This window comes from Triticum urartu, chromosome 6A (genome assembly GCF_056163025.1).
Source record: "Triticum urartu cultivar PI428250 chromosome 6A, HENAU_Tu73, whole genome shotgun sequence".
Taxonomy (NCBI): domain Eukaryota; kingdom Viridiplantae; phylum Streptophyta; class Magnoliopsida; order Poales; family Poaceae; genus Triticum; species Triticum urartu.
Window position 1 is genome coordinate 53,695,861 of NC_141878.1, and position 27,891 is coordinate 53,723,751.

Genomic DNA, 27,891 nt, shown 5'->3' on the forward strand with positions numbered 1-27,891 from the left:
AACTGGGCACCATCCTCGGGTCATTAGCGACGATGTCGCTAGGCACCTTGAGCGGGGGACAGATTGCTTCGCTTGTTCGCTGAGCTGGGCAATTTGTTTCCCAGCTCGTCATTCTTTCATCCTTTGATCACTGATAGTACTTCCTGACCGCTCCGCTTCGGCAAATGCCTTTCCAATAATGCTCTCATAGTTGCCTTTTGGCAGAGACTTTGGTGGTTTTGTCAGGGCAGCCAGAGTGTGCTTCACTTTCACCGAATCTACCTTCTCCTCCGGAGGTGGATGTTTCTTTGCTTTCACCCCTTCAAAGAAGTTCCTCACTTCTTCTCATGCAATCTCGGTGTTCTCCTCTGGGGTCCTCTCGTATGGTAACTTCTCTGGAGTCTTCAGAGAAGGACAGAATCTGTATGTCCTCCCGCCTCTGGATGTACTGCTAGACGCCAACAGAGCAGACGGAGCGGCTGTCTTCTTTACTTGCTTACGAGGCGGAGGTGAAGGACTAAGATGCGCTGGAGCAGACGGAGCGGCGGCGGGTCTCTTCCGCCCTTGCTGACGAGGTGGAGAAGGAGGAGGCTGGCTGCTCGGGCGCACCGGCGTAGGCGGGGAAGGAGGCAGAGTGCCGCCACGCGCCGGAGAAGGAGCCTGCCGAGTGCCCTGATCGTCACTCGCCGGAGGAGGAGGAGGCGGAGTGCCCTGACTCGCCGGAGGAGGAGGAGGAGGCGGAGGCGTCCAGTTCGGAAGTTTGATGAGCTCCTTCCGCCATAGGCATGGAGTCTTCAAAGCAGAACCTAGCCGAGTCTCCCCTTCACTGGTAGGGTGGTCAAGCTGGAGGTCCTCAAATCCCTCCGTTATTTCATCCACCATCACCCTAGCATATCCTTCTGGAATCGGCCGGCAGTGAAAAGTTGCGTCGGGTTCAGTAGGAAAAACAGAGCCAACAGCCGCCTTAACCTTCATATTAATCCATTGCGTCATAAGGTGGCAATTTTGAGACTCCATGATAGCATCCATGGGATAGCTAGCAGGAGCCGTCAAGACATGCTCCGGATGAAGCAGCTCGATGGAAGCCACGCTACTTCTCCGCTGAGATGGCGGGGTAGCTTCGGGGGAAGCTTCGGCAGTTCGTTTGCTGTGATTTGCTTCTCGTTCCTCTATCGCTTGTACCCTAGCGTGCAGCGCCTGCAGTTGGGTCTGCTCCACTTTCTTCCTCCCCTCGTGGCATTTGTAACCGCCTGCGTCCGGAAACCCAACCTTCCATAGAATAGAGCCTGGCGTGCCTCTTGTCCGTCTAGGGTGCTCAGGTTCCTGAGGGCCATTGTGAGCTCATCGTTCTCTCTGTTTGGAACGAACGTCCCTTGCTGCGCTGCTTTGATATAGTGCTTAAGCCTCTTGACTGGTATTTCCATTTGCTCGTCCGTCCAAATGCACCTCCCTGATACAGGGTCCAAGGTTCCGCTAGCCACGAAGAACCAAGTCCGGCAACGGTCTGGCCAGTTAATTGTCTCCGGTTCGATCCCTTTATCAACCAGATCATTCCCAGTCTTGGCCCACTTATGCCGGGCTACGAGGTAGCCACCTGACCCCGTGCGATGGTGATGCTTCTTGTTCGCAGCATTTTGCTTGTTTGTCGCCGACATCTTCTTACTCTTTTCCGATGTCTTGTGGGCCACAAATGCAGGCCAGTGATCTCTGATCTTCTCATATCTGCCGTTGAATTCTGGTATCTCTTTTTTATCGAAAAACTTATTTAGCTCTTTCTTCCACCTCCTAAATAGGTCTGCCATCCTCTTAAGAGCAAAAGACTTGATTAATTTCTCTTTAACTGGCTTCTCCGGATCATCCTCTGGCAGTAGGGTGAAATTTGACTTCACTCAGTCCAAAGATCATTTTTCTGCATACCATTGACATAAGACACCTCAGGGTCTTCTGTAGCCGGCTTTAACCATTGCTGGATGCTGATCGGGATCTTGTCCCTAACCAGAACCCCGCACTGAGCAACAAATGTGCTCTTTGTCCGGATGGGTTCAATCGGTTGGCCATCGGGCGCGATTGCTATGATCTCAAACCTTTCATTCGAGCTCAACTTTTTCGTCGGGCCTCGTCTCTTTACCGAAGTTGTGCTCGATCCGGAGGGCTAGAAAAAAGAACAAAGACTTAATTAATATGTGTACATACCAAAACAATGAATGCATCAATTAGCTAGTCAGCACAGGCTTAACTAATATATATACCTGGCCGGACTCGGTTCGGTCACCGGAGCCGTCATCACGGTCTCCTTCTTGCACCGGCATTGGGTCACCGGAGCTGTCCTCACAGTCTCCTTCTTGCACCGGCATTGGGTCACCGGAGCCATCATAATCATAGCCAGCTGCTTCCAGACCATCGGTGTCATTGACAAACAACGAGCAGACGGCATCACTTCCTCGTGAGATTATGTCCCCCAACAACTCTTCTTGTACTTCGTCTCGGGCAGTGTCCATAGTTTCTACAAATATTTACAACATGGCAATTATTATTCAAACATGACAGATGGATATATTAGTGGCAAACGTAGAACTAATATTAATTAGTGGCCTCGACGCTTCTTCTCTAGGGTTTGGGGTGGCCTCGACAACGCTTCAAGGATAAAAAAAGAAGAGGAAGAAGAAAAAAAAAAGAGGAGAAGAAAGAATAGAGGAATGAGGGTCGTCGAGGGTCGCCGAGCCGTAGAGGAAACCCTAAATAGCAAGTATCGTCGGTGTGAGATACATGTGGCCGTCGGTGTCGGACACTACATCCACATCCCACAAGTGATGCGGGCGTCGACGCCCACGTCACTTGTGGGACATGGATGTAGTGTCCGACACCGATGGCCACATGTATCACGCCCGCGTCACTTGTGGGACGTGGATGTAGTGTCCGACATCGACGACCACATGTATCTCACACCGACGATACTTTCTATTTAGGGTTTCCTCTATTGCTCGGCGACCCTCGACGACCCTTGTTCCTGATAAAAAAAAGAGGAAGAAGAAGAAAAAAAGAGGAGAAGAAAGAATAGAGGAGAAGAACTCCTCTATTCTTTCTTCCCCTCTTTTTTTTTCTTCTTCCTCTTCTTTTTTTATCCTCTTCTTCCTCTCATGTTCGACGACCCTCGACCCCTCGGCGGCCCTAGAACCCCTCTCGACCCTCGACCCCTCGGCGACCGTCGACCCCCTCTCGACCCTCGACCCCTTAGCGACCCTCGACCCCCTCTCGACCCTCGACCCCTCGGCGACCCTCGACCCCCTCTCGACCCCTTGACGATCCTACAACTTTTTTTCTCCCCGATAATATTTTTTCTCCGAGAGAGTTCATATGAATATACAAAAATTTGCATATTTACAATAATCAATATCACCAAAAAAATCTATGAACAGAAAAAATACTATTTTTTCTAAAAATCTATCTTTTGCATATATACATGAACATATATATATATATATATATACACAGAGAACATATATACATACATATATACTTTTTTATAAAAATGCAAAAGACAAAAAATCTTTAAAAAAGGACATATAAACAGATATAAACACATACATATACTCATACATATACTCATACATATACATATAATCAGGAAAAAACATCCATATATTTGCAAAAAAACAGGGGGGAGAGGGGGGCGGTGCCGGGCACTGACCAAAGCGAGGCAGAGGCGACGGCGGCGCGGGGCAGCTGGGGCGCGGCGAGGCAGAGGCGGTGACGAGGCAGAGGCGGGGCGGCGACGGCGTCGGGGTGGCGCGGGGAGGTGACGGCCTCGGGGCGCGACGCGGGGCGGCGACGGCGTCGGGGCGGCGCGGGGTGGTGACGGCGCGGTGCGCGGGTGGCGACGGGGGCGGCGACGGCGTCGGCGTGGTGTGAATCGGGCAGCCTGGCGGCGGCGGCGGCGTGGGCAACTGCAGAGATGAAATGAAAAACACTAAGTCTTTGCTTATATACACTAGTAGAAAAAGGGCCTATTATCCCGGTTCGTAAGGGCCTTTTGTCCCAGTTCCTGAACCGGGACTAAAGGGTCGGTACTAATGCCCTTTCCCTTTAGTCCCGGTTCAATCCAGAACCGGGACAGATGGGCTTCCACGTGGCCTGTGCGCGGAGCCCAGGCAGGAGGGCCTTTGGTCCCGGTTGGTGGCACCAACCGGGACCCATAGGCATCCACGTGTCAGCATTTCTGTAGCTGGGGTTTTTTTTGAAAGGGGGTGGTTTGGGGGTTTTGGAGGCTTAATTTAGGTGTTTCATATATTGTGTTAGCTAGCTATAATTAATAGAGAGAAGTGTCCTCTCTTATGTATGTGCTTGGTCGACGCTACGTACTATACATACGTATAGAGAGGACTAGACACGCTAGCTAGCTAGTAAGCAAATGAAGGAAACAGAAGATCGTCATGAACATATATGCATACAGAGAGAAGTGGTATCGACCACCTCTCCTTCTCCGAGAGATTGGTCGAACAACAAGTTCTCGTATATCTATCCGACACTACCGGCTACATATATATAATAATTATCTCTTACAAATATAATCTCCTAACATATGGACGCATGGTCTACATAGTATTGTCCGTCTTTAGCGATCACGTGGTCAAGAAAGAATGCCCCCAATTCCTCTTGAATTGCTCGCATGCGAGCTGGTGCTAGGAGTTCATCCCACTTCCGAAACATCTAATTTGAAGAAGGGGGTCAATACATATATATATATATATGAATGAATGAAACTCAACACAAATGATGGTAATAAAATAAATTGTGAATGTTGTTGTTTGCGCACTTCATATTGTTCGTCAGAGTAGCCCCGCTCACAAGTCATGTGGCGGATGGACTCGCAAACGTAGTATCCACAGAAATCATTCCCTTGTTCCTGCCACAACCACTTTACAAGAAATAGAGGTCAATCAAACTGATAAGCAAGAATGCCAAATGGTATTGATGAAACTAGCGCTTGAATCAATAGGGGATGCCAAATGGTACTTACTATCGGGTGTCTAAATTGCACCTTCTTCGGGAGTCCCGGAGCTTTCTTGGTGAATTTTTTCCAAACCCTGCCAGACAAAGAAAACAATTACTTGATATATCAGGAAATGAACAAAGTTGCTGATATGGTGGATAATGCTCCATTTAACTTACTTCTCGAGAATTTGAGTCATGTCCGCATAGTCCTGGGGATCTTTTCGTCTTGAGTCTAAGACGGTTACTAGTCCCTGCTCAAGCTTAATCTCTAGGAGAATATACTGGAAACTGCACACGCATGCATAACTCATCAATTACATTACTATAACCTTGACTAATATATAAGGGAAACCGAATATGCACAAGACTGTATCACTCACTTGAAGTTGTAAGGAAAGAGTATTATATCTTTGTTTTCATTTATTACAAACGATCGTAGCAAGTTGGCCTCGGTATCTGTCGTGGTTTTGTCACGGCAGATGTCCTAGAGAAAGGACTTAGTCATGGAGCCAACGCAATGGGTTAGCTTGAAGGGGTTAAAGCGGACACAGGGACGCAAGAGAGTTTATACTAGTTCGGCCCCTTCGATGAAGGTAAAAGCCTACATCTAGTTGTGATGGAATTGATGGGGTTTCGATGACTAGGGAGCCAACAAGCTTCGCCTAAGTCTCGAGTTGTCCTCTGTTGTCCTTGAACCGCCGCCGGGTCGTCCCCTTATATACACGGGTGACGCCCGTCGGTTCACAAAGTCCCAATACCGGCTCATAGATGTGTCCTGTTTGGTCTCTACTTATTCCTAACTTATAATACAAGTTACATACCAACGCCGGTTTACGGCTACAGGCCTTGAACCGGCTATGGGCCTTGAGCCCTCATCTGCCTTCTTGGGATTTAACATAGTTAACTACTGATGAAGTTAACCCGGCCCAGATAGGCCGGTTTACGCCCAGTACTGATATCCCCAACATTAGGCCCCAGATTGATTTGAACAGGTTCATGTCAATCCTTAGCAAAAATCTTCATCTTCAACATCTTCTTGTAGTTTGTTGAACCGCCATGACGTCATCTTCTCTGGTCGTTGTAAGCCGGCGTGACGTCACCTATTATAAAGAACCTTATCCATGATACCTTTTAATAGGCCCGCGACAATTGAGGCGACAGCTTCGTTTCCGAACCCATGGTCCCTTGATTTTCACGCCTGACACATGTCCCTTGGCTTATAAATAGGACCGAAGGGTCATTTCTTGTTCCCCTTCATGCCCTTCTGCTTCGTCTTCCCCGTGTCGTCCAGCTTCGGAGCTCCGCCGCCGTCGACAACCTCTGCTCCAACCTTGGCCGCTGCATCACCCTGATTGTACCAGAGAATCGCGGCGACCTTCTGTTTCTTCCTCGGCTCCGGTGAGTTCTTCACCTTTTCCTCCGTAGATCCATTCTAGGGTTTCCAAGTTCTTCAGTGTTCATCGTCTGCTTCGTACTCATATGATAGATCTTAGATGAACCTGTGAACCTTTGCTCTGTGTAGCGGTAGTTTTTAGCATCCGCCCTCACTTACATGCCTCAAGACCATAGATCTACCTGTATCTCTGCCCATTGATTCGGTACTGTTCTTTTTTGAACCTTGAATATTTTCCTTCTTTTCTGAACTTGCTTCAGATCCGTCGCTGTAGAGAAATCTTGTGAAATCTGTTTCTCTACACTTACCCATCCGCAATCTCAACTGTTTCAATGCTTAGATCCGGCGGTTTAACTTGGTGTAGAAAAAATTAACAAAACGGTATATACCATTAGTCCCCTTGTTGAACCGCCAGATGTTGTTGCTTCATAAAACTCCGGTTTAGTTAGAGCTCTCTCCGGTTTAACATTGTACATACCAGTGTACCTTAATCAATGCATTCTTGAACCGGAATTACCTATCTTGTAGATTTCATCATGGCCAAGCAAGTATATGAGTGCAACTGGGTTCCTTCTCGCGTCACAGAGACTCAACTGAACAATTTAGTCCTGATTGGCGCTTTAGGCAGCAAAAACACCATCCATTGGAGGGTCCCTGGCAAAGAATGCCCTCCCACACCTCAAGAAGGAGAGGTCGTCGTTTTCGTAGATCACTTAGCCCGGGGCTTTAAGCCGCCTGGTTCTAAATTTTACCGGGAAGTTTTAGCCAATTGTCAACTCCGCCCACAAGACACTGGCCCCAACTCTGTTACAAATATGTGTCACTTCCAAGTGCTCTGTGAGGTGTTCTTTCAAGAGGAGCCCACAGTGGAGTTGTTCAGAGACTGCTTCCATCTAAACCGCCGTACTGAGTTTACTGACGGTTCCAATACGGAATTGGGTGGTGTGGCGATTCAGAAAAGGAAAGAGGTCACATACCCTCACGCCAAACTGCACAGCCACCCCAAAGAATGGAATCAAACATGGTTCTATTGCAAAGACACCTCCCCTGCTGGTGAAAATCCTTTGCCTGGCTTTCGTCCGGAGCGGCTTAGCAATACACACCCCTTTCCGCAAAGGTTGACTGCCAAGGAGAGAAGCAAATACGCTCCTCAACTGTCCAAGCTCAGAGCCTTCATGGCCAATGGTTTAACAGGAGTTGATCTCGCTCGCTGTTGGATATCGTGGAGCATACTGCCCCTTAGTCAGCGCTCCGGTTTGATGTGCGAGTATACTGGCAGTGTTGATGACCCACTGCGACATGCTAACATCCAGCTCACCGACAAAGAAATCACAGAGGCTGTGAATAAAATGCTGAATGAACCGGAACACGTCTGTGCTCGAACGGGCCTGCTTCCCTTCTGTGCCACCAACAAACTGCCAGCTGTAAGAGTTTGATTTTTCTTTTTACTAAACCTGTTATTGATATATCTGGTCATTGTTTAATATCAATGTCTGTTTAAACAGGGTAATGATCCATTTTGGAGCAAGAAACTTCCACAGGAGAAGCCGGAAAAAACAGACAAACCGGAACGACCAACCCGGCCAAAGACTAAAGTCGTGAAACGGCCTGCTCACAAGAAGAAAACCACTGCATCTTCTAATCCGGCCCCTGATGATGATGTGGGTAATCCGGACCTTGAGGTAGAGCTTGACTCACTTGGCTTATTTTTCATGCGCCTTATTGATGATGATATTTGTCAGGATGATGCCGAAGCCAGCCATGCTGATGCTGCAGAGGTAATTATTCTCTCTTCCGATTCAGACCCTTTGCCTTCACTAAAAATCCATCAGGCAAAACGGAAGGTTAAATTTTTCTCATCCTCTTGCTTACTGGGATCCCAAATTTCTTATGAAGACCCAACAGCACGAAGCTCGCCGCACAACCCGGCACAGCGGCCAGGTAGTTACCTCCACCGGTTTACCGAACAGTCCGGTTCGGAAACGCCGTTCAGAGGTCTCTAATTTGCTTGTCAGTGCTTGTCCTAAAGCGGGTTGTTTTCATCAACCTCTTAATCCATCTGACTCTGATTATCAGGTTACTTCCCACTCATCCTCTGGCGAGTCATCGGCTACTCACCTGCCACTGCTCAAAACGGTGCTTGGGTAAGCTATACTTATCATAATATTTCCGGTACATCACCTTGGAACATATGTTGTATTTGACTTTGTTATTCCTTTCAGGGCCAAGCCTAGGCCGAGCAAGAAGGCTCGCCTGGATAAAGCAGCCGAGGAGGACGCCGTCCCTGAACCGGGTAAAGCACCAGATCTTGAAGCGGCTATTCCGGAAGATATACCCAATGATCCACCACGGCAAGATGACGCTTTTATTGCTGAAGAAAGGCCTATTGACACCTCAAGTCCTGTCAACCAGCCCACAAGCCCTATCTGGTTTGGAAGATCCACCAGTCCATCTCAGCCTACTGACAAACTGACTGCGCCAGTGCAAACCGGTGATGCTAAGGATGATGAAGTTGTAATTACTGGCATTGGCCGTACAGAGCCTAGTAATCCTGTTGTTTTATCCAAGCATACCACCAAAGAAGACTTTGCTGCCATGGGCAAAGGCAAGTGGAATGTTGACTTGGCGACCTATGCTGCTCTGAATGCCCAAGATCTTCATTCTAGCTACCTGAACCGGTTGTATACCAGCCGTGATTATGAAGCTGGTCTGGTGAATATGATGAAAGAGAAATTTGAGGTAACTTTCATGTACTTTTTCCTGCTTGGATATTTCAATCTTGTTAACTCTCCTAGCCCCCAAGAGCCGGTTTAGAATCTTCATCTAAACCGGGACTTGCTAATATAAATCCCAATGCTTCGGAATTCGCTGATGTAGCCCCCAAGGGCCGGTTCAACTTAGCGTAGTTAAACCGGGACTTTAAGTAATTGAGAACATAGCATCAGAATTTATTCGAGCAAATAGCCATTAGCCCCCAAGTGCAAAGTTGAATACTTGTATTGATCTTGGGACTTTATAATCAAGTGAAATATGAGGATCAAATAGGCATTAGCCCCCAAGCGCCAAGTGCATAACTTGTTATGTGGTTGGTGCTTCAATTCTTGCACTGCTTGGTGAATCATATAACTGTCTGTATGCAGGCTGAGCTGAAGACAAAAGAAACCCAAATCGCCAATCTCCAAGAAAATCTGAAGTCCCAACAGACTGAAACCTCAAAAGCAAAAGAGGAGTTGACCAGCGCCTTAAGCGTCCTGGAACAGCTTAAGAAGGATTTCAAGAGGGAGCGGGCGGATTGGGCGACTGAAAAATCCGCTTTAACCAAACGAGCAGAAGATGCCGAGGCTGCACTAAAACCGTTGGTGGACGAACTGACCAGCACAAAGCGGCACGTGCATGCCATGACTACTGCTATCTTTGGTAAGCTGGTTTGATTTCTGGATTGATTCGGCCGTATTATAGAGCTGCTGGTTTGTTAACCCTTTGTGATATTTCAGGGACACGCATTGGTCAATTGGGGTCAGATGTGCGGAAGAAATTGAAAGCCGCCTACACATTGATCGAACAACTGTACACTGGTGCACAGCGGATCATCTCTACTGCATCCCACAACAATTCGGCACCCACTTTGATTCAAGACACTCTGAAGAGACTGTCGATGCTTCCTGCCCGGGTTGAAGAGCTGAAGAAACCTGCTGCTCGAACTGGTGCGATCAATGCCTTAATCTAGGCAAAATCTTGGGTGCCAGATTTCGATCCTGTTGAAGTGGCTCAGGGCTATCCCAGCTTGAAGGAAGACGGGTCAGAGTTTAGTGAAGCGGATCTGCAAGCAATAAACCGGGAGGTGCGTCCGCTAGCTTGTCAATTGGTTGAAGAAGCAGACTTGTCTCATTATCAAGCCCAATATGACAACCAAAACAAGTGAGTAGCTGCACCAATTCCTGAAGCGGAAAATCTTATCCCTCCAATCCGTAAGCATACTTACGCTCCAGATATTGAACCGTCATCGCTGATCCATGATGAAGCTGTCTTTCGAGCATTAATGGGAATCGACTGGACAACTGTTGATTTCCAGTCGCTGGGTAGAGAAGCTGAAGTTGAAGCGGCGCGGGATGACCCACAACCATCAGGCCAGGCTGGTGACCAAGCTTGAACCGGAAGCCGGTTTAAACTGCCTCTCCTTTGAAAAAACAATGATCTTATTTTGGGCACCGTGTTGCCTTGTAATAGGCTAGCCGATACTCTTAATTTTGATATGCCTTCGTGCATAATTACTGCAACTTGTTCTTCCTTTGGGGATGAATTTTCCAAAGTATTTTCTGCAATATAAAAAATCTTAAAGTGCCACCGCGGTTGTACCGTCAGGCGGAGTATGATGTCTGCATATATGAAATCAAAATATCTGAAATTTAAGCATATGATCAAATCTTTGAGATACATAATACCTGCCATCGTTGGGCATGAAGTTGGCTTAGCCAATCTTGAAGCGGAGGTTTATAAACCCACACTGTTGGAGGAGATAGCAGCTCCTGTATATATATAATGCCAGTTTACCATGTAAACCGTGCCGGGTTATAATAAAACACCGTGTTACTCCGTAATAGGATGTTAATAAAAAATCAAACCGGGCAAATAGTCTCCGGATTAAAAATGGACCGTGTTCCGTCAATTGACAATTTGAACCGGCTTAAAACTTTGTCGGTTTAAAAAACGCAACAAAAAGAAAGAAATATCTATCAAAGAAAATTGGGAAGCAAAGGCAATGATAAAACCGTTTGCAAAAAGAGGCTTTATTTGAGCCGATCAGATGGCGTTACCATGGTCGGACACGACCAAGCTCCCGATAGGTGTAGCTATGGTTCAAGTCAGCCAGGTCCCCAAATGAAACCGTGGCATTTATGCCGATCAAGAGGCGTGGCAATGGTTCGGGTTCGACCAAGCCCCAGGCGATCAAGAGGCATGACTGGTTCAGACGTGACCAAGTCCCCAAGTGATCTGGTGGCTCTCGCCTATCAAGAGGTGTTGCATTGGTTCGGACACGACCAAGCCCCCAAGTGATATAACATGATGCTTTGAAAAGCTAACTCAAGGGGTAAACCGGAGGCCGCTTTAGAACAACTCCGTGTAACCACACATGATGTAAAAGAACAGATACCCCCGCTTTAGCTGAGGTTCCAGTTTATTATATTTAATCATATATATACATCGTCGTAATATGTACATAAGTAGAGCCAACGGCTCAGGTATAGTAAGGCCGAAGATGAGCTATGTTCCACGGCCTGTTGGTCTCCTCCTCTGATGTACGTGAATCTTTATGCTCTCGAATATCGATCAGATAGTATGACCCATTGTGCAGATTCTTGCTGACCACGAAAGGTCCCTCCCAAGGTGGGGATAGCTTATGCATGTTAGTATGATCTTGGATAAGCCGAAGCACCAAATCTCCTTCCTGAAAGGTTCTGGTTCTGACTCGGCAACTGTGATAACGACGAAGATCCTGTTGGTAAATCGTCGAGCGGGCGGCTGCTATGTCACGTTCTTCATCCAACAGGTCCAAAGCGTCTTGCCGTGCTGTCTCGTTGTCTGCTTCAACATAAGCCGCCACACGAGGTGAGTCATGACGGATATCACTGGGGAGAACCGCCTCCGCTCCGTAGACCATGAAGAACGGTGTATATCCTGTTGATCTGTTGGGTGTAGTGTTGATGCTCCACAACACAGATGGTAACTCTTCTACCCAACAACCCGGTGTTCTCTGCAAAGGAACCATAAGCCGGGGCTTGATGCCTCTCAAGATCTCTTGATTAGCCCTTTCTGCTTGACCATTGGACTGTGGGTGTGCTACTGATGAAACGTCAAGCCGGATGTGCTCCCATTCGCAGAACTCCTCATGGCACCCTTGGACAAATTGGTACCATTATCTGTGATGATACTGTGTGGAAAGCCAAACCGGAAAATCACTTTTTTGATGAACTGAACTGTCGTGGCCGCATCACACTTGCTAACAGGTTCTGCCTCCACCCACTTTGTAAACTTGTCAACCGCCACCAGGAGGTGGGTCTTCTTATCTTTGGACCTTTTGAAAGGCCCAACCATATCCAGCCCCCAAGTCACAAACGGCCAAGTAATTGGAATCATTCTCAATTCTTGAGCCGGCACATGAGCACGTCTTGAAAACTTTTGGCAACCATCACATCGTCTGACCAGATCCTCCGCATCAGCATGAGCAGTTAACCAATAAAAACCATGGCAGAACGCTTTAGCCACCAAAGATTTCGAACCGGCATGGTGACCACAATCTCCTTCGTGGATCTCACACAAAATTTCACAGCCTTCTTCAGGAGACACATAGCGTTGAAACGCCCCTGATACACTGCAATGATGCAACTCGCCATTGACAATAGTCATGGACTTGGACCGTCAGATTATCTGTCGGGCTAGAGTCTCATCCTCTGGTAACTCGCCCCGGTTCATGTACGCCAAGTAAGGAAGCGTCCAATCCAGAATGACATGAAGGGTTGCCATCAATTGAGCCTCCGGATCAGGAATAGCCAAACCCGCTTCACCAGGGAGTTTGACCTACGGGTTGTGCAGCACATCCAGAAAAACATTGGGCGGGACCGGTTTGCACTGAGAGCCCAGCCGGCTTAAAGTGTCCGCCGCTTCATTCTTCCGTCGGTCCGCGTGGTCCACCTGATAGCCTTTAAAGTGACCTGCAACAATATCCACCTCACGAAGATATGCTGCCATGAGTGGGTCCTTGGAATCCCAAGTGCCAGATACTTGTTGAGCCATGAGGTCCGAGTCACCAAAGCACTTAACTCGACTTAGATTCATCTCCTTAACCATCCGGAGACCATGGAGCAAGGCTTCATACTCAGCTTCATTGTTAGTACAAGGGAACATTAAGCGGAGAACGTAACAAAACTTATCACCTCGTGGGGAAGTTAATACGACTCTAGCCCCCGAGCCTTCCAATTGCCTGGATCCGTCAAAATGGATGGTCCAATATGTGTGATCCGGCTTTTCTTCAGGTGCTTGCAGTTCCGTCCAATCATTGATGAAATCAACAAGTGCTTGAGACTTAACCGTTGTCCGAGGCACATACTTCAACCCGTGCGGCCCAAGCTCTATAGCCCACTTGGCAATCCGGCCAGTCGCTTCCCGGTTCTGGATGATATCCCCCAAGGGAGCAGAACTGACCACCGTAATGGGGTGCCCTTGGAAGTATTGCTTAAGCTTCCGGCTTTCCATAAAAACTCTGTATACCAGCTTCTGCCAATGCGGATACCTTTGCTTGGACTCAATGAGTACCTCACTGATATAATAGACCGGACGTTGAACCGGATGCTCCTTACCTACCTCTTTTCGCTCCACCACAATAGCCACACTGACCGCACGAGCATTAGCGGCAACATATAGCAATAACGGCTCCTTGTCAATGGGAGCGGCGAGCACAGGCGGATTGGCCAATTGCCGCTTTAAGTCCTCAAATGCTTTATCAACAGCAGAACTCCAGACGAATTGGTCCGTCTTCTTCAACATCTGATACAAAGGGATTGCCTTATCACCAAGGCAGCTGATAAACCGGCTTAACGCGGCAATCCGTCCTGCCAGGCGTTGAACATCATTGATACACTTCGGTTTAGCCAGGGAGGTGATGGCTGTGATCTTCTCTGGATTAGCCTCGATTCCCCTGTTAGACACCAGAAAACCCAATAACTTGCCTGCCGGTACACCAAAGACACACTTGGCCGGATTAAGCACCATCTTGTACGTCCTTAGGTTATCAAAGGTTTCCTTCAAGTCATCAACCAGAGTCTCCTTCTCCCTTGATTTAACCATGATATCATCCATGTAAGCATGTACATTACGGCCAATCTGCTTGTGAAGACAATTTTGTACACACCGTTGATAAGTTGCCTGGGCACTCTTGAGCCCAAAGGGCATAGACACATAGCAGAAGGCTCCAAAGGGAGTTATGAATGTTGTCTTCTCCTGGTCCTTTACTGCCATTTTGATCTGATGATAGCCAGAATATGCATCCAAAAAACTCAAACGCTCACAACCCGCCGTAGCATCAATAATTTGATCAATACGGGGGAGGGCAAAAGGATCTGTTGGACAAGCCTTATTAAGATCTGTGTAATCCACACACATGCGCCAGGTGTCGTTTTTCTTAAGGACCGGCACCGGATTGGCAAGCCACTCAGGGTGGAAAACTTCAATAATAAAGCCAGCTGCTAAGAGCCTGGATACCTCTTCTCCAATCGCCTTGCATCTTTCTTCGTTAAACCGGCGGAGGAACTGTTTCACCAGTTTGTATTTAGGATCCACATTAAGAGTGTGCTCAGCGAGTTGCCTCGGTACACCTGGCATGTCAGAGGGCTTCCATGCAAAAATGTCCCGATTCTCACGGATGAACTCGATGAGCGCGCTTTCCTATTTCGGATCCAAGTTGGCACTGATGCTAGACTGCTTGGACGAATCGCCAGGCACGAAGTCAACAAGCTTAGTTTCAGCTGCCGATTTGAACTTCAGGGCCGGATCATGCTCCGTAGTTGGCTTCTTTAATGGAGTCATGTCCGCCGGATCAACATTGTCCTTATAATACTTCAGCTCCTCGGTGGCACAAACCGACTCTACGTAGGCCGCATCTCCTTCCTCGCACTCCAAAGCAATTTTACGGCTTCCGTGAACCGCTATTGTCCCCTTGTGACCCGGCATCTTGAGCTGCAAATACACATAACAGGGTCGTGCCATAAACTTGGCGTAGGCCGGTCGCCCAAACAGGGCGTGATATGGACTTTGGATTTTCACCACTTCAAACGTCAATGTTTCCGACCTGGAATCATGATCATCTCCAAAGGCCACTTCCAGAGCTATCTTACCAACAGGATATGCTGACTTGCCAGGTACCACACCGTGGAACACCGTATTGGATGGTTTGAGATTTTTATCTGTTAGTCCCATACGACGGAAGGTCTCATAGTATAAGATATTAATGCTGCTCCCTCCATCCATGAGCACCTTGGTGAACTTGTAACCTCCCACCTGAGGCGCCACCACCAGAGCCAACTGACCCGGATTATCAACCTGGGGAGGGTGATCCTCTCTGCTCCATATGATTGGCTGTTCACACCAACGTAGATAACGGGGCACGGCCGGTTCAACAGAGTTGACTGCCCGCCTCTGAACCTTCTGGTCTCGCTTGTCCAAGATAGTGGTGAAAACATGGTACTGCCCACTATTCAACTGCTTTGGGTTGCTCTGGTAACCCAACTGTTGCTGCTGCTGGTTGTAACCACCCTGGTTGTTCTGATTATTTTGATTGTTATGTCCGCCCGGATTACCATTAAATCCTGAACCGGAATTTCCTCCACCGTATCCCGGCCCGGATCCTGAGCCACCGCTGGAGCCGTGATCATACCGGAAAGCATTAGAATTCTTGAACTCCTACATAATGAAGCAATCCTTCCAAAGGTGGTTTGCTGGCACCTCCTTCATCCCATGCTTTGGACAGGGCTGGTTCAATAGATAATTTAAGCGGTCCGGGTTAGGGTTAGGCGCTCCACTGTGATTCGGCGGTTTACCCTTGTATCGCTGACCCTTGTCCTACGCGTTGGTATTAGCCACGAAGTCCATGTTGCCATCTGCTTTACGCTTGCCTCCGTTACCATTACCTGCCGAGTGGTGCTATTGACCTTTCGAGTTGCTGTTCTTTTTTCCCTTCCCTGTCTTGTCATCATCAGACTCGGGATCCTTGGTACTATCAGAATCAGCATATTTTACCAAGGCAGCCATGAGGGTCCCCATGTCAGTGCAATGGCGCTTCATCCATCCTAATTTCAGCTTTAGGGGCCCAAACTGGCAATTGCCTTCTATGGTTATAACTGCGGTGTCAGCGTTGATGCAGTCTGATGAATGCAGAACCTGCGAGACCCGGTGCACCCAATGAGTCATCGATTCTCCTTCCTCCTGGACACAGGCAGCTAAGTCCACTATCGACATAGGCTGCTTACATGTATCCTTGAAATTACTGATAAACCGGGCTCGTAATTGGTCCCATGAACTGATAGAATTGGCCGGTAAGTTTTTTAACCAAGTACGGGCCGTTCCTTCGAGCATCATGGTGTAGTACTTCGCACATGCCACATCATCCACATCAAGCATTTCCATGGCCATCTCATAGCTCTCCACCCATATCTCTGGAGGTTGATCCGCCGTGTAATTTGGTACCTTACGCGGAGCTGTCCTAAGAAGCTCCTTGACCCGTCGCGTCTCTACCGCCTGCGGCGAGTCACCTTCAATTGGAATGGCCTCCAGCCGTGCAGCGACGGCAACGAGATTGTCCATCGGGTTGGAGTAGTGACCCGGAGGTGTCGAAACAGCCTGAGGTATAACAGTGTTTTGACGAGGCAGATCCATCAGCCGGGACCGGTCCCAGGAGCTTCCGCCCGGTTTCCCTCCATCGGGTTACTAGTTCCTGCTCCTGGGGTGTTGAAAAGGTCTCTGGCGTCGAAAACCGAAGGCAAACGGGATCGGTACTTCCTCTTCATGACTTCATGCGACGCGTTCTGGTCTAAAGCGGCCAGCTCTGCGGTCATCCTGGCATTCTCAGCTGCCAGGTCCGCCTTGGCCTGGGTGATCTGTTCCTTCACCTTTGCAATCTCCGCGTTCTGGACGTCCTGATCCACCGGATTAGCTTCTACCATAAGCATGGCCAATGCATCAAATAGATCTGATAGAACTTGAGCCGGCGGGCGTACAGAGCTTCCTGCCCCGGCAGCCGTCGTTGCTACTGAACCAGAGGTCATTGACGTAGCGGTCGAAGAATGAAGCGTTGCTTGTGTGCCGTCCATGAATATTCCAACTCAGTTGGGTAGATCAGAGGGGTCCGGAATACTGTCGCCATCGGAACAGCCCCCAATCCGGCCATCTTGTAGCTGAAATAGAGATTCGGTTTCTCCGGTTGATGACTCGTCGCCGGAATAAACGACGGTCTCACGGCGAGATTCCGATCCATCCTCGTAACTTCCTCCATGGATGAGTCCCACTAAGGCACGCTTCACGGCCGGTTTAACCCGGGCGGACCGTGCACGCTGAGCCGTTTCGACGAGGTCGGTGCAGATGTCCGGCTCAGGGCCCGGTTCACCGATCTTGTCGATGAAAACGTGTATGCCACCGAAGGGGACCCGGTACCCATACTCAACTGAGCCGGCCTCGGGGCCCCATCCTGCATCATCGATGTAGAGCTTTCCGCGACGACTCTTAGTCATCTGGCCTACAGTGTAGCCCTCAAGTCCTTCAAAGCGGCCCTCCAAGAACTTGAAACCATCGTGCGATAGCCCCACGGTGGGCGCCAACTGTCGTGGTTTTGTCACGGCAGATGTCCTAGAGAAAGGACTTAGTCATGGAGACATCGCAACGGGTTAGCTTGATGGGGTTAAAGCGGACACAGGGACGCAAGAGAGTTTATACTAGTTCGGCCCCTTCGATGAAGGTAAAAGCCTACGTCTAGTTGTGATGGAATTGATGGGGTTTCGATGACTAGGGAGCCAACAAGCTTCGCCTAAGTCTCGAGTTGTCCTCTGTTGTCCTTGAACCGCCGCCGGGTCGTCCCCTTATATACACGGGTGACGCCCGTTGGTTCACAGAGTCCCAATACCGGCTCATAGATGTGTCCGGTTCGGTCTCTACTTATTTCTAACTTATAATACAAGTTACATACCAACGCCGGTTTACGGCTATAGGCCTTGAACCGGCTATGGGCCTTGAGCCCTCATCTGCCTTCTTGGGCTTTAACATAGTTAACTACTGACGAAGTTAACCCGGCCCAGATAGGCCGGTTTACGCCCAGTAGTGATATCCCCAACAGTATCTGCGGCATGAAATTTAACCTCAGTTGCATCTATGAGATTTGTGTTAATGAACCCAATATCACCGATTTGTCTTTTCTTCAATTCGACGATCTTCAATCTACATAATATAGTGAGAATAATTATAAATACATGCAATGAAAGAGCTGAGCTATATAGAGAGACTTAATGACAGAAGTAGTACTACTTACAGACAGTAGCAGGTGACCGTTGCTTTATCGAGGGCCAATTGACTGAAAAACTGAAAGAACTCCTCAAATGGAACAGGCAACAGTTCAATTCCAATGAGGTCATGCTCCTTTTTAACTCTCACATACAAAGTACTCCTCCCCCCAGACTCTCTGCAGATTTCCAAGTACCAATCATGCAATCTTCACATCATCGTTGATAGAGATCTTTCATCTTTGACGAGAGGCTTCCCATACTCGTATCTTTGTATCTGCACCTCCATGAAATCATAATGTACATCGTCGGGCAGGTAATCTCCAAGATTGCTATAACTGGGCACCATCCTCGGATCATTAGCGACGATGTCGCTAGGCACCTTGAGCGGGGGGCACGATTGCTATGCTTGTTCGCCGAGCTGGGCAATTTGTTTCCCAGCTCGTCGTTCTTTCAGCCTTTGATCACTGACAGTACTTCCTGACCGCTCCGCTTTGGCAAATTCCTTTCCAATAATGCGCTCATAGTTTCCTTTCGGCGGAGACTTGGGTGGTTTTGTCAGGGCAGCTAGAGTGCGCTTCGCTTTCACCGGATCTACCTTCTCCTCCGGAGGTGGATGTTTCTTTGCTTTCACCCCTTCAAAGAAGTTCCTCACTTCTTCTCGCGTGATCTCGGCGTTCTCCTTCGGGGTCCTCTCGTATGGTAACTTCTCTGGAGTCTTCAGAGAAGGACCGAATCTGTATGTCCTCCCGCCTCTGGCTGTGCTGCTAGATGCCAGCAGAGCAGACGGAGCGGTTGTCTTCTTTACTTGCTTACGAGGCGGAGGAGAAGGACTACGACGTGCCGAAGCAGCCGGAGCGGCGGGAGGTCTCTTCCGCCCTTGCTGACGAGGCGGGGAAGGAGGAGGTTGGCTGCTCGGGCGCGCTGGCGCAAGCGGAGAAGGAGGCGGAGTGCCGCCACGCGCCGAAGAAGGAACCGGCCGAGTGCCCTGATCGTCACTGGCCGGAGGAGGAGGCAGTGGAGGAGACGGAGTGCCCTGACTCGCCGGAGGAGGAGGAGGCGGCGGAGGCGTCCAGTTCGGAAGGCTGATGAGCTCCTTCCGCCATAGGCATGGAGTCTTCAGAGCAGAACCCAGACGAGTCTCCCCTTCACTGGTAGGTTGGTCAAGTTGGAGGTCCTCAAATCCCTCCCTTCTTTCATCCACCATCACCCTAGCATATCCTTCTGGAATCGGCCGGCAGTGAAAAGTTGCGCCGGGTTCAGTAGGAAAAACAGAGCCAACAGCCGCCTTGACCTTCATATTAATCCATTGCGTCATAAGGTGGCAATTTTGAGACTCCGTGATAGCATCCATGGGATAGCTGGCAGGAGCCGTCAAGACATTCTCCGGCTGAAGCAGCTCGGTGGAAGCCACGCTGCTTCTCCGCTGAGATGGCGGGGTAGCTTCGGGGGAAGCTTCGGCAGTTCGTTTGCTGCGATTTGCTTCTCGTTCCTCTATCGCTTGTACCCTAGCGTGCGGCGCCTGCAGTTGGGTCTGCTCCACTTTCTTCCTCCTCTTGTGGCATTTGTAACCGCCTACGTCCGGAAACCCAACCTTCCACGGAATGGAGCCTGGCGTGCCTCTTGTCCGTCCAGGGTGCTCAGGATTCCCAAGGGCCATTTTGAGCTCGTCGTTCTCTCTGTCTGGAACGAACGTCCCTTGCTGCGCTGCTTCGATATACTGCTGAAGCTTCTTGACTAGTATTTCCATTTGATTGTTCGTCCAAATGCACTTCCTTGATACAGGGTCCAAGGTTCTGCCAATCCCCGAAGAACCAAGTCCGGCAACGGTCTGGCCAGTTAATTGTCTCTGGTTCGATCCCTTTATCAACCAGATCATTCTCAGTCTTGGCCCACTTAGGTCGGGCTACGAGGTAGCCACCTGACCCTGTGCGATGGTGATGCTTCTTCGTCGCAGCATTTTGCTTGTTTGTCGCCGACATCTTCTTACTCTTTTCCGATGTCTTGTGGGCCACAAATGCGGGCCAGTGATCTCTGATCTTCTCGTATCTGCCCTTGAATTCTGGTGTCTCTTTATTTTCGACAAACTTATTCAGCTCTTTCTTCCACCTCCTGAATAGTTATGCCATCCTCTTAAGAGCAAAAGACTTGATTAATTGCTCTTTAACTGGCTTCTCCGGATCATCCTCTAGCGGTAGGGTGAAATTTGACTTCAGCTCAGTCCAAAGTCATTTTTCTGCATATCATTGACATAAGACACCTCAGGGTCTTCTGTAGCCGGCTTTAACCATTGCTGGATGTTGATCGGGATCTTGTCCCTAACCAAAACCCCGCACTGAGCAACAAATGCGCTCTTTGTCCGAAGGGGTTCAATCGGTTGGCCGTCGGGCGCGATTGCTATGATCTCAAACTTTTCATCCGAGCTCAACTTTTTCTTCGGGCCTCGTCTCTTTATCGAAGTTGTTCTCGATCCGGAGGGCTAGAAAAAAGAACAAAGACTTAATTAATATTTGTACATACCAAAACAATGAATGCATCAATTAGCTTGTCAGCAGAAGCTTAACTAATATATATACCTGGCCGGACTCGGTTCAGTCATCGGAGACGTCATCACGGTCTCCTTCTTGCACCGGCATTGGGTCACCGGAGCCGTCCTCACGGTCTCCTTCTTGCACCGGCATTAGGTCACCGGAGCCATCATAATCATAGCCAGCTGCTTCCAGACCATCGGTGTCATTGAGAAACAACGAGCAGACGGCATCACTTCCTCGTGCGATCATGTCCCCCAACAACTCTTCTTGTACTTCGTCTCGGGCGGTGTCCATAGTTTCTACAAATATTTACAACATGGCAATTATTATTCAAACATGACAGATGGATATATTAGTGGCAAACGTAGAACTAATGTTAATTAGTGGCCTCGACGCTACTTCTCTAGGGTTTGGGGTGGCCTCGACGCTGCTTCTCTAGGGTTTGCGGTGGCCTCGACAATGCTTCAAGGATAAAAAAAAGAAGAGTAAGAAGAAAAAAAAGAGGAGAAGAAAGAATATAGGAGTAAGAACTCCTCTATTCTTTCTTCTCCTCTTTTTTTTCTTCTTCTTCCTCTTTTTTTATCGGGAACGAGGGTCGTCGAGGGTCACCGAGCGGTAGAGGAAACCCTAAATAGCAAGTATCCTGGGTGTGAGATACATGTGGCCGTCGGTGTCGGAGACTACATCTACATCCACAAGTTCTACTCCTCTATTCTTTCTTCTCCTCTCTTTTTTCTTCTTCCTCTTCCTTTTTTATCCTCTTCTTCCTCTCATGTTCGACGACCCTCGACCCCTCAGCGACCCTAGACCCCCTCTCGACCCTCGACACCTCGGCGACCGTCGACCCCCTCTCGACCCTCGACCCCTCGGCGACCCTAGACCCCCTCTCGACCCTCGTTCCTGATAAAAAAAGAGGAAGAAGAAGAAAAAAAAGAGGAGAAGAAAGAATAGAGGAGTCTCCTCTATTCTTTCTTCTCCTCTTTTTTTTCTTCTTCCTCTTCTTTTTTTATCCTCTTCTTCCTCTCATGTTCGACCCCCCCCTCCTCGTGTTGACGTTATCGGGAGGGAGTATATCGACCCCCCCATGTGTTGAAGTTATCGGGAGGGGGTATATCGACCCCACCCCATGTGTTGAAGTTATCAGAAGTTTATATCAACACGACATACGTACATGCGGGAAAATAATATTATCGGGGACGGGGTGTATATATAGACCCCCCCCCCCCGTGTTGAAGTTATCAGGAGGGGGTATATCGACCCCCCCCCCACGTGTTGAAGTTATCGGGAGTTTATATCGACACGACATACATACATGGGAAAATAATATTATCGGGGAGAGGGTATATCGACCCCCCCCCTCGGGTTGAAGTTATCGGGAGGGGGTATATCGACCCCCCCCCCTTTCTTCTTTTTTCTTCTTCTTATTTATTTCTCCTCGTCTTCCTCTCCCCACTTCTTCTCCTTTCTTCCTCTTCTTATTTCCTTTTTCCTCTCATTCTTTTTCATCTTCTTCCTTCTTAAAAATACATGAAGTAGTATTGCTTGTTTTTTTAAAATAATGTTCAAATAGAAATTTTAGAAAAAAAGTAAAGGTTTTGCCTAATTCATTGTTCATATGAATATACAAACATTTGCATATTTACAATAATCAATATCACCAAAAAAAATCTATGAACAGAAAAAAATACTATTTTTCTATTAATCTATCTTTTGCATACATATACACACATACATGTACTATACATATACATATAATCAGGAAAAAAACATATATATATTTGCAAAAAAACAGGGGGGGAGAGGGGGGTGGTGCCGGCCCTGACCAAAGCGAGAGGCGACGGCGGCGCGGGGCGGCGACGGCGTTGGGGTGGCGACGCGGGGCGGCGACGGCGTCGAGGCGCGACATGGGGCGGCGATGGCGTCGGGGCGGCGCGGGGAGGTGACCGCGATGGCGTGGGGTGGCGCGCGGCAACGGAGTCGGGGCGACGCGGGGTGGCGACGACGTCTGGGCGGCGCGGGACGGTGTCGGAGGCAGGGGCGACGACGGCGACGGCGAGGCGCAGAGGGGCAGCCTGGCGGCGGCGTCGGGGCGGGATCGAACAGAACCAATTTTTTCACAAGTGTGGCTTATATAGATGGAGCATTGGTCCCGGTTCGTCCTACCAACCGGGACCAATGCCCCCTTTAGTCCCGGTTGGTGCCACCAACCGGGACCAAAGGCCTCTTTTCAGCAGCCCAAAGGGCGCGAAGCGGCTGCCTTTTTTCCCGGTTGGTGGCACCAACCGGGACTAAAGGGGGGGCATTGGTCCCGGTTGGTGCCACAAACCATGACCAAGGCACCCCTTTAGTCCCGGTTGGTGGCACTAACCGGGACCAAAGGTTGTGTGCTAGAACTGGCGCAGTGCGGTGGGATGTTAAGTCCCACCTCGCTAGCCGAGAGGGGCTTGGAGTGGTTTATAAGCTCTGCCGAGCCAACCACTTCGAGCTCCTCTCTACTGCAGGCTTACGGGCCTAAATCCACTGTCTGTGCCTGTGGGCCTACTGGGTCTCCTGCGGGCCTGAGTCCTGGCCCATGGTAGGGTTTCTAGTCGTATTCACGCCGTGGGGGCTCAGTAGGAGGCACTTTTTGTTTTTTTTGTTTTCTTTCTTATTGTTGCTATTTTTAATTTTTTTTTGCTAGTTTTTTTGTTTTGTTTCCTGCATTATTTATTTTCTTTTGTTTTTTGCTTTATTTTTAATTCTTTTTGCTTTTAGTTTTAGAAAAATTATAAACTTTCTGTTAGTGCCATTAGTTTTCAAATTTGAGAACACTTTTTTTTGCTTTTAGTGCCTATTTTTTCCAGTTTTTTTGTTTTGTTTTCTGCATTATTTATTTTCTGTTGTTTTTTGCTTTATTTTCCAATTCTTTTTGCTTTCAGTTTTAAAAAAGTTATAAACTTTCTGTTAGTGCCATTAGTTTTCAAATTTGAAAACACTTTTTTAGTTTTTTTGTTTTCTTTGTTGCTTTATTTATTTTATTTTGTTTCTACTTACAACAAAATACTTATTGTTACTATTTTTAATTTTTTCAGTTTTTTTGTTTTGTTTTTTGTATTACTTATTTTCTTTTTTTTTGCTTTATTTTTTAATTCTTTTTGCTTTTAGGTCAGCAAAATTATAAACTTTCTGTTAGTGCCATTAGTTTTAGAAAAATTATAAACTTTCTGTTAGTGCCATTTTTTCAAATTTGAATAGTTAAAATTTGAATTCTTTGAAATTTGTGTGAATCACAAGTTTGTGATTAACTTTACTAAAAAATGAACATAGATGCACCAATAGAGAAAATTCGACCTAAATTCATTGTTTTCAAATGAACTCTGAAAAAGTTGGCATTGCATACTCGTGTGTTACAAAGTTGGCATGGTATCATCATAATAGTTGCGGGAGAAAGTCTTCACTTTTTCTTCGCTTGTGTCATTTTCTTATTGTGCCGTAACCATGGATAATCTTCATCGTTTATCAGGATGCTTGGGTCAGCCTTGACATTGAAGGGAGGAATTTCATGAAACTTTTTAATCTTCAGACATGTCTGTCTTGCCCTCCACTCCCAGGATATCCCTTTTTCCTGAAAGAACTATGTGGCGCTTTGGCTCATCATATGATGTATTCGCTCCCTTATCTTTTCTTTTTCTCGGTTTGGTAGACATGTCCTTCACATAGATAACCCGTGCCACATCATTGGCTAGGACGAATGGTTCGTTAGTGTACCCAAGATTTTTCAGATCCACTGTTGTCATTCCGTACTGTGGGTCTACCTGTACCCCGCCTCCTGACAGATTGACCCATTTGCACTTAAACAAGGGGACCTTAAAATCATGTCCGTAGTCAAGTTCCCATATGTCCACTATGTAACCATAATATGTGTCCTTTCCGCTCTCGGTTGCTGCATCAAAGCGGACACCGCTGTTTTGGTTGGTGCTCTTTTGATCTTGGGCGATCGTGTAAAATGTATTCCCATTTATCTTGTATCCTTTGTAAGTCAATACAGTCAAAGATGGTCCCCTGGACAACAAGTACAGCTCATCACAAACAGTGTTGTCACCTCTGAGACGTGTTTCCAACCAACTGCTGAAAGTCCTGATGTGTTCACATGTAATCCAGTCGTTGCACTGCTCCGGATGTTTCGAGCGCAGACTGTTCTTGTGTTCATCGACATACGGGGTCACCAAGGTAGAGTTCTGCAGAACTTTATAGTGTGCTTGAGACCAAGAATATCTGTCCCTGCATATTATTGAGTCACTTCCAAGAGTGCCTTTTCCAGTAAGTCTCCCCTCATACCGCGATTTAGGGAGACCTATCTTCTTAAGGCCAGGAATGAAGTCACCACAAAACTCGATAACATCCTCTGTTTAATAGCCCATGGAGATGCTTCCTTCTGGCCTAGCGCGGTTACGGACATATTTCTTTAGGACTCCCATGAACCTCTCAAAGGGGAACATATTGTGTAGAAATACGGGCCCCAGAATGACAATCTCATCGACTAGATGAACTAGGACGTGCGTCATGATATTGAAGAAGGATGGTGGGAACACCAGCTCAAAACTAACAAGACATTGTGCCACATTACTCCTTAGCCTTGGTACGATTTCTGGATCGATCACCTTCTGAGAGATTGCATTAAGGAATGCACATAGCTTCATAATGGCTAATCGGATATTTTCCGGTAGAAGCCCCCTCAATGCAACTGGAAGCAGTTGCGTCATAATCACGTGGTAGTCATGAGACTTTAGGTTCTGACACTTTTTCTCTGGCATATTTATTATTCCCTTTATATTCGACGAGAATCCAATCGGGACCTTCATACTGAGCAGGCATTCAAAGAAGATTTCTTTCTCTTCTTTCGTAAGAGCGTAGCTGGCAGGACCTTCATACTGCTTCGGAGGCATGCCGTCTTTTTCGTGCAAACGTTGCAGGTCCTCCCGTGCCTCAAGTGTATCTTGTGTCTTTCCATACACGCCCAAGAAACCTAGCAGGTTCACGCAAAGGTTCTTCTTGATGTGCATCACGTCGATTGAAGAGCGGACCTCTAGGTCTTTCCAGTAGGGTAGGTCCAAAAATATAGATTTCTTCTTCCACATGGGTGTGTGTCCCTCAGCGTCATTCGGAACAGCTAGTGCACCGGGACCCTTTCCAAAGATTACATGTAAATCATTGACCATAGCAAGTACGTGATCACCGGTACGCATGGCGGGCTTCTTCCGGTGATCTGCCTCGCCTTTGAAATGCTTGCCTTTCTTTCGACATTGATGGTTGGTCGAAATAAATCGACGATGGCCCAGGTACACATTCTTCCTGCATTTTTCCAGGTATATACTTTCAGTGTCATCTAAACAATGCGTGCATGCGCGGTATCCTTTGTTTGTCTGTCCTGAAATGTTACTGAGAGCGGGCCAATCGTTGATGGTCATGAACAGCAACGCCTTTAGGTTAAATTCCTCCTGTCTGTGCTCATCCCACGTACGTACACCGTTTCCATTCCACAGCTGTAAAAGTTCTTCAACTAATGGCCTTAGGTACACATCAATGTCGTTGCCGGGTTGCTTAGGGCCTTGGATGAGAACTGGCATCATAATGAACTTCCGCTTCATGCACATCCAAGGAGGAAGGTTATACATACATAGAGTCACGGGCCAGGTGCTGTGATTGCTGCTCTGCTCCCCGAAAGGATTAACGCCATCCGCGCTTAAAGCAAACCATACGTTCCTTGGGTCCTTTGCAAACTCATCCCAGTACTTTCTCTCGATTTTTCTCCACTGCGACCCATCAGCGGGTGCTCTCAACTTCCCATCTTTCTTACGGTCCTCGCTGTGCCATCGCATCAACTTGGCATGCTCTCCGTTTCTGAACAGACGTTTCAACTGTGGTATTATAGGATCATACCACATCACCTTCACAGGAACCCTCTTCCTAGGGGGCTCACCATCAACATCACCAAGGTCATCTCGTTTGATCTTATACTGCAATGCACCGCATACCGGGCATGCGTTCAGATCCTTGTATGCACCACGGTAGAGGATACAGTCATTAGGGCATGCATGTATCTTCTCCACCTCCAATCCTAGAGGGGATACGACCTTCTTTGCTGCGTATGTACTGTCAGGCAATTCGTTATCCTGAGGAAGCTTCTTCTTCAATATTTTCAGTAGCTTCTCAAATCCTTTGTCGGGCACAGCATTCTCTGCGTTCCACTGTAGCAATTCTAGTACGGTACCGAGCTTTGTGTTGCCATCTTCGCAATTGGGGTACAACCCTTTTTTGTGATCCTCTAACATGCGATCGAACTTCAGCTTCTCCTTTTCACTTTCGCATTGCGTCCTTGCATCGATAATGACCCGGCGGAGATCATCATCATCGGGCACATCGTCTGGTTCCTCTTGATCTTCAGCACCTTCACCCGTTGCAGCATCATTGGGCACATCGTCTGGTTCCTCTTGATCTTCACCAGCTCCCCCCGTTGCAGCATCACCGTATTCAGGGGGCACATAGTTGTCATCGTACTCTTCTTCTTCGCCGTCTTCCATCATAAGCCCTATTTCTCCGTGCCTCGTCCAAACATTATAGTGTGGCATGAAACCCTTGTAAAGCGGGTGGGAGTGAAGGATTTTCCGGTTAGAGTAAGACATCGTATTCCCACATTCAGTGCATGGACAAGACATAAAACCATTCTGCTTGTTTGCCTCAGCCGCATCGAGAAACTCATGCACGCCCTTAATGTACTCGGAGGTGTGTTTGTCACCGTACATCCATTGCCGGTTCATCTGCGTGCATTATATATAATTAAGTGTCCAAATTAATAGAAGTTCGTCATCACATTAAAACCAAAGTACATACATAGTTCTCATCTAACAACATATAGCTCTCCAGAGCATCTAATTAATTAAACCATACATTGAAACTATGTAAAGCATTTCAATGCGAA

At 47.9% G+C, this 27,891-nt stretch overlaps 1 protein-coding gene across 1 annotated transcript; it reads right to left on the reverse strand.

The window, feature by feature from the left end:
* Positions 1–3,500: 3,500 nt before the first annotated feature.
* LOC147963866 (uncharacterized) lies at positions 3,501–27,730 on the reverse strand. The gene is made up of 3 exons (XM_087529738.1): positions 25,837–27,730; positions 3,837–3,923; positions 3,501–3,526 (listed from the first exon to the last, which is right to left on the reverse strand). The coding sequence occupies exons 1-3, from the start codon at positions 27,728–27,730 to the stop codon at positions 3,501–3,503; spliced, it is 2,007 nt and encodes a 668-aa protein (XP_087385864.1).
* Positions 27,731–27,891: the final 161 nt, after the last annotated feature.

What these genes read in the sequence shown, in the direction of transcription:
- LOC147963866 (XM_087529738.1), bottom strand. Translation starts at nt 27,730, where the DNA reads ATGAACCGGCAATGGATGTACGGTGACAAACACACCTCCGAGTACATT. An exon ending in GCCTCCGAAGCAGTATGAAG is followed by an intron (nt 3,924 to 25,836) that starts GTCCTGCCAGCT and finishes TCATCTCTGCAG; the next exon opens with TTGCCCACGCCGCCGCCGCC. An exon ending in CGCCACCCGCGCACCGCGCC is followed by an intron (nt 3,527 to 3,836) that starts GTCACCACCCCG and finishes CCTTTTTTAAAG; the next exon opens with ATTTTTTGTCTTTTGCATTT.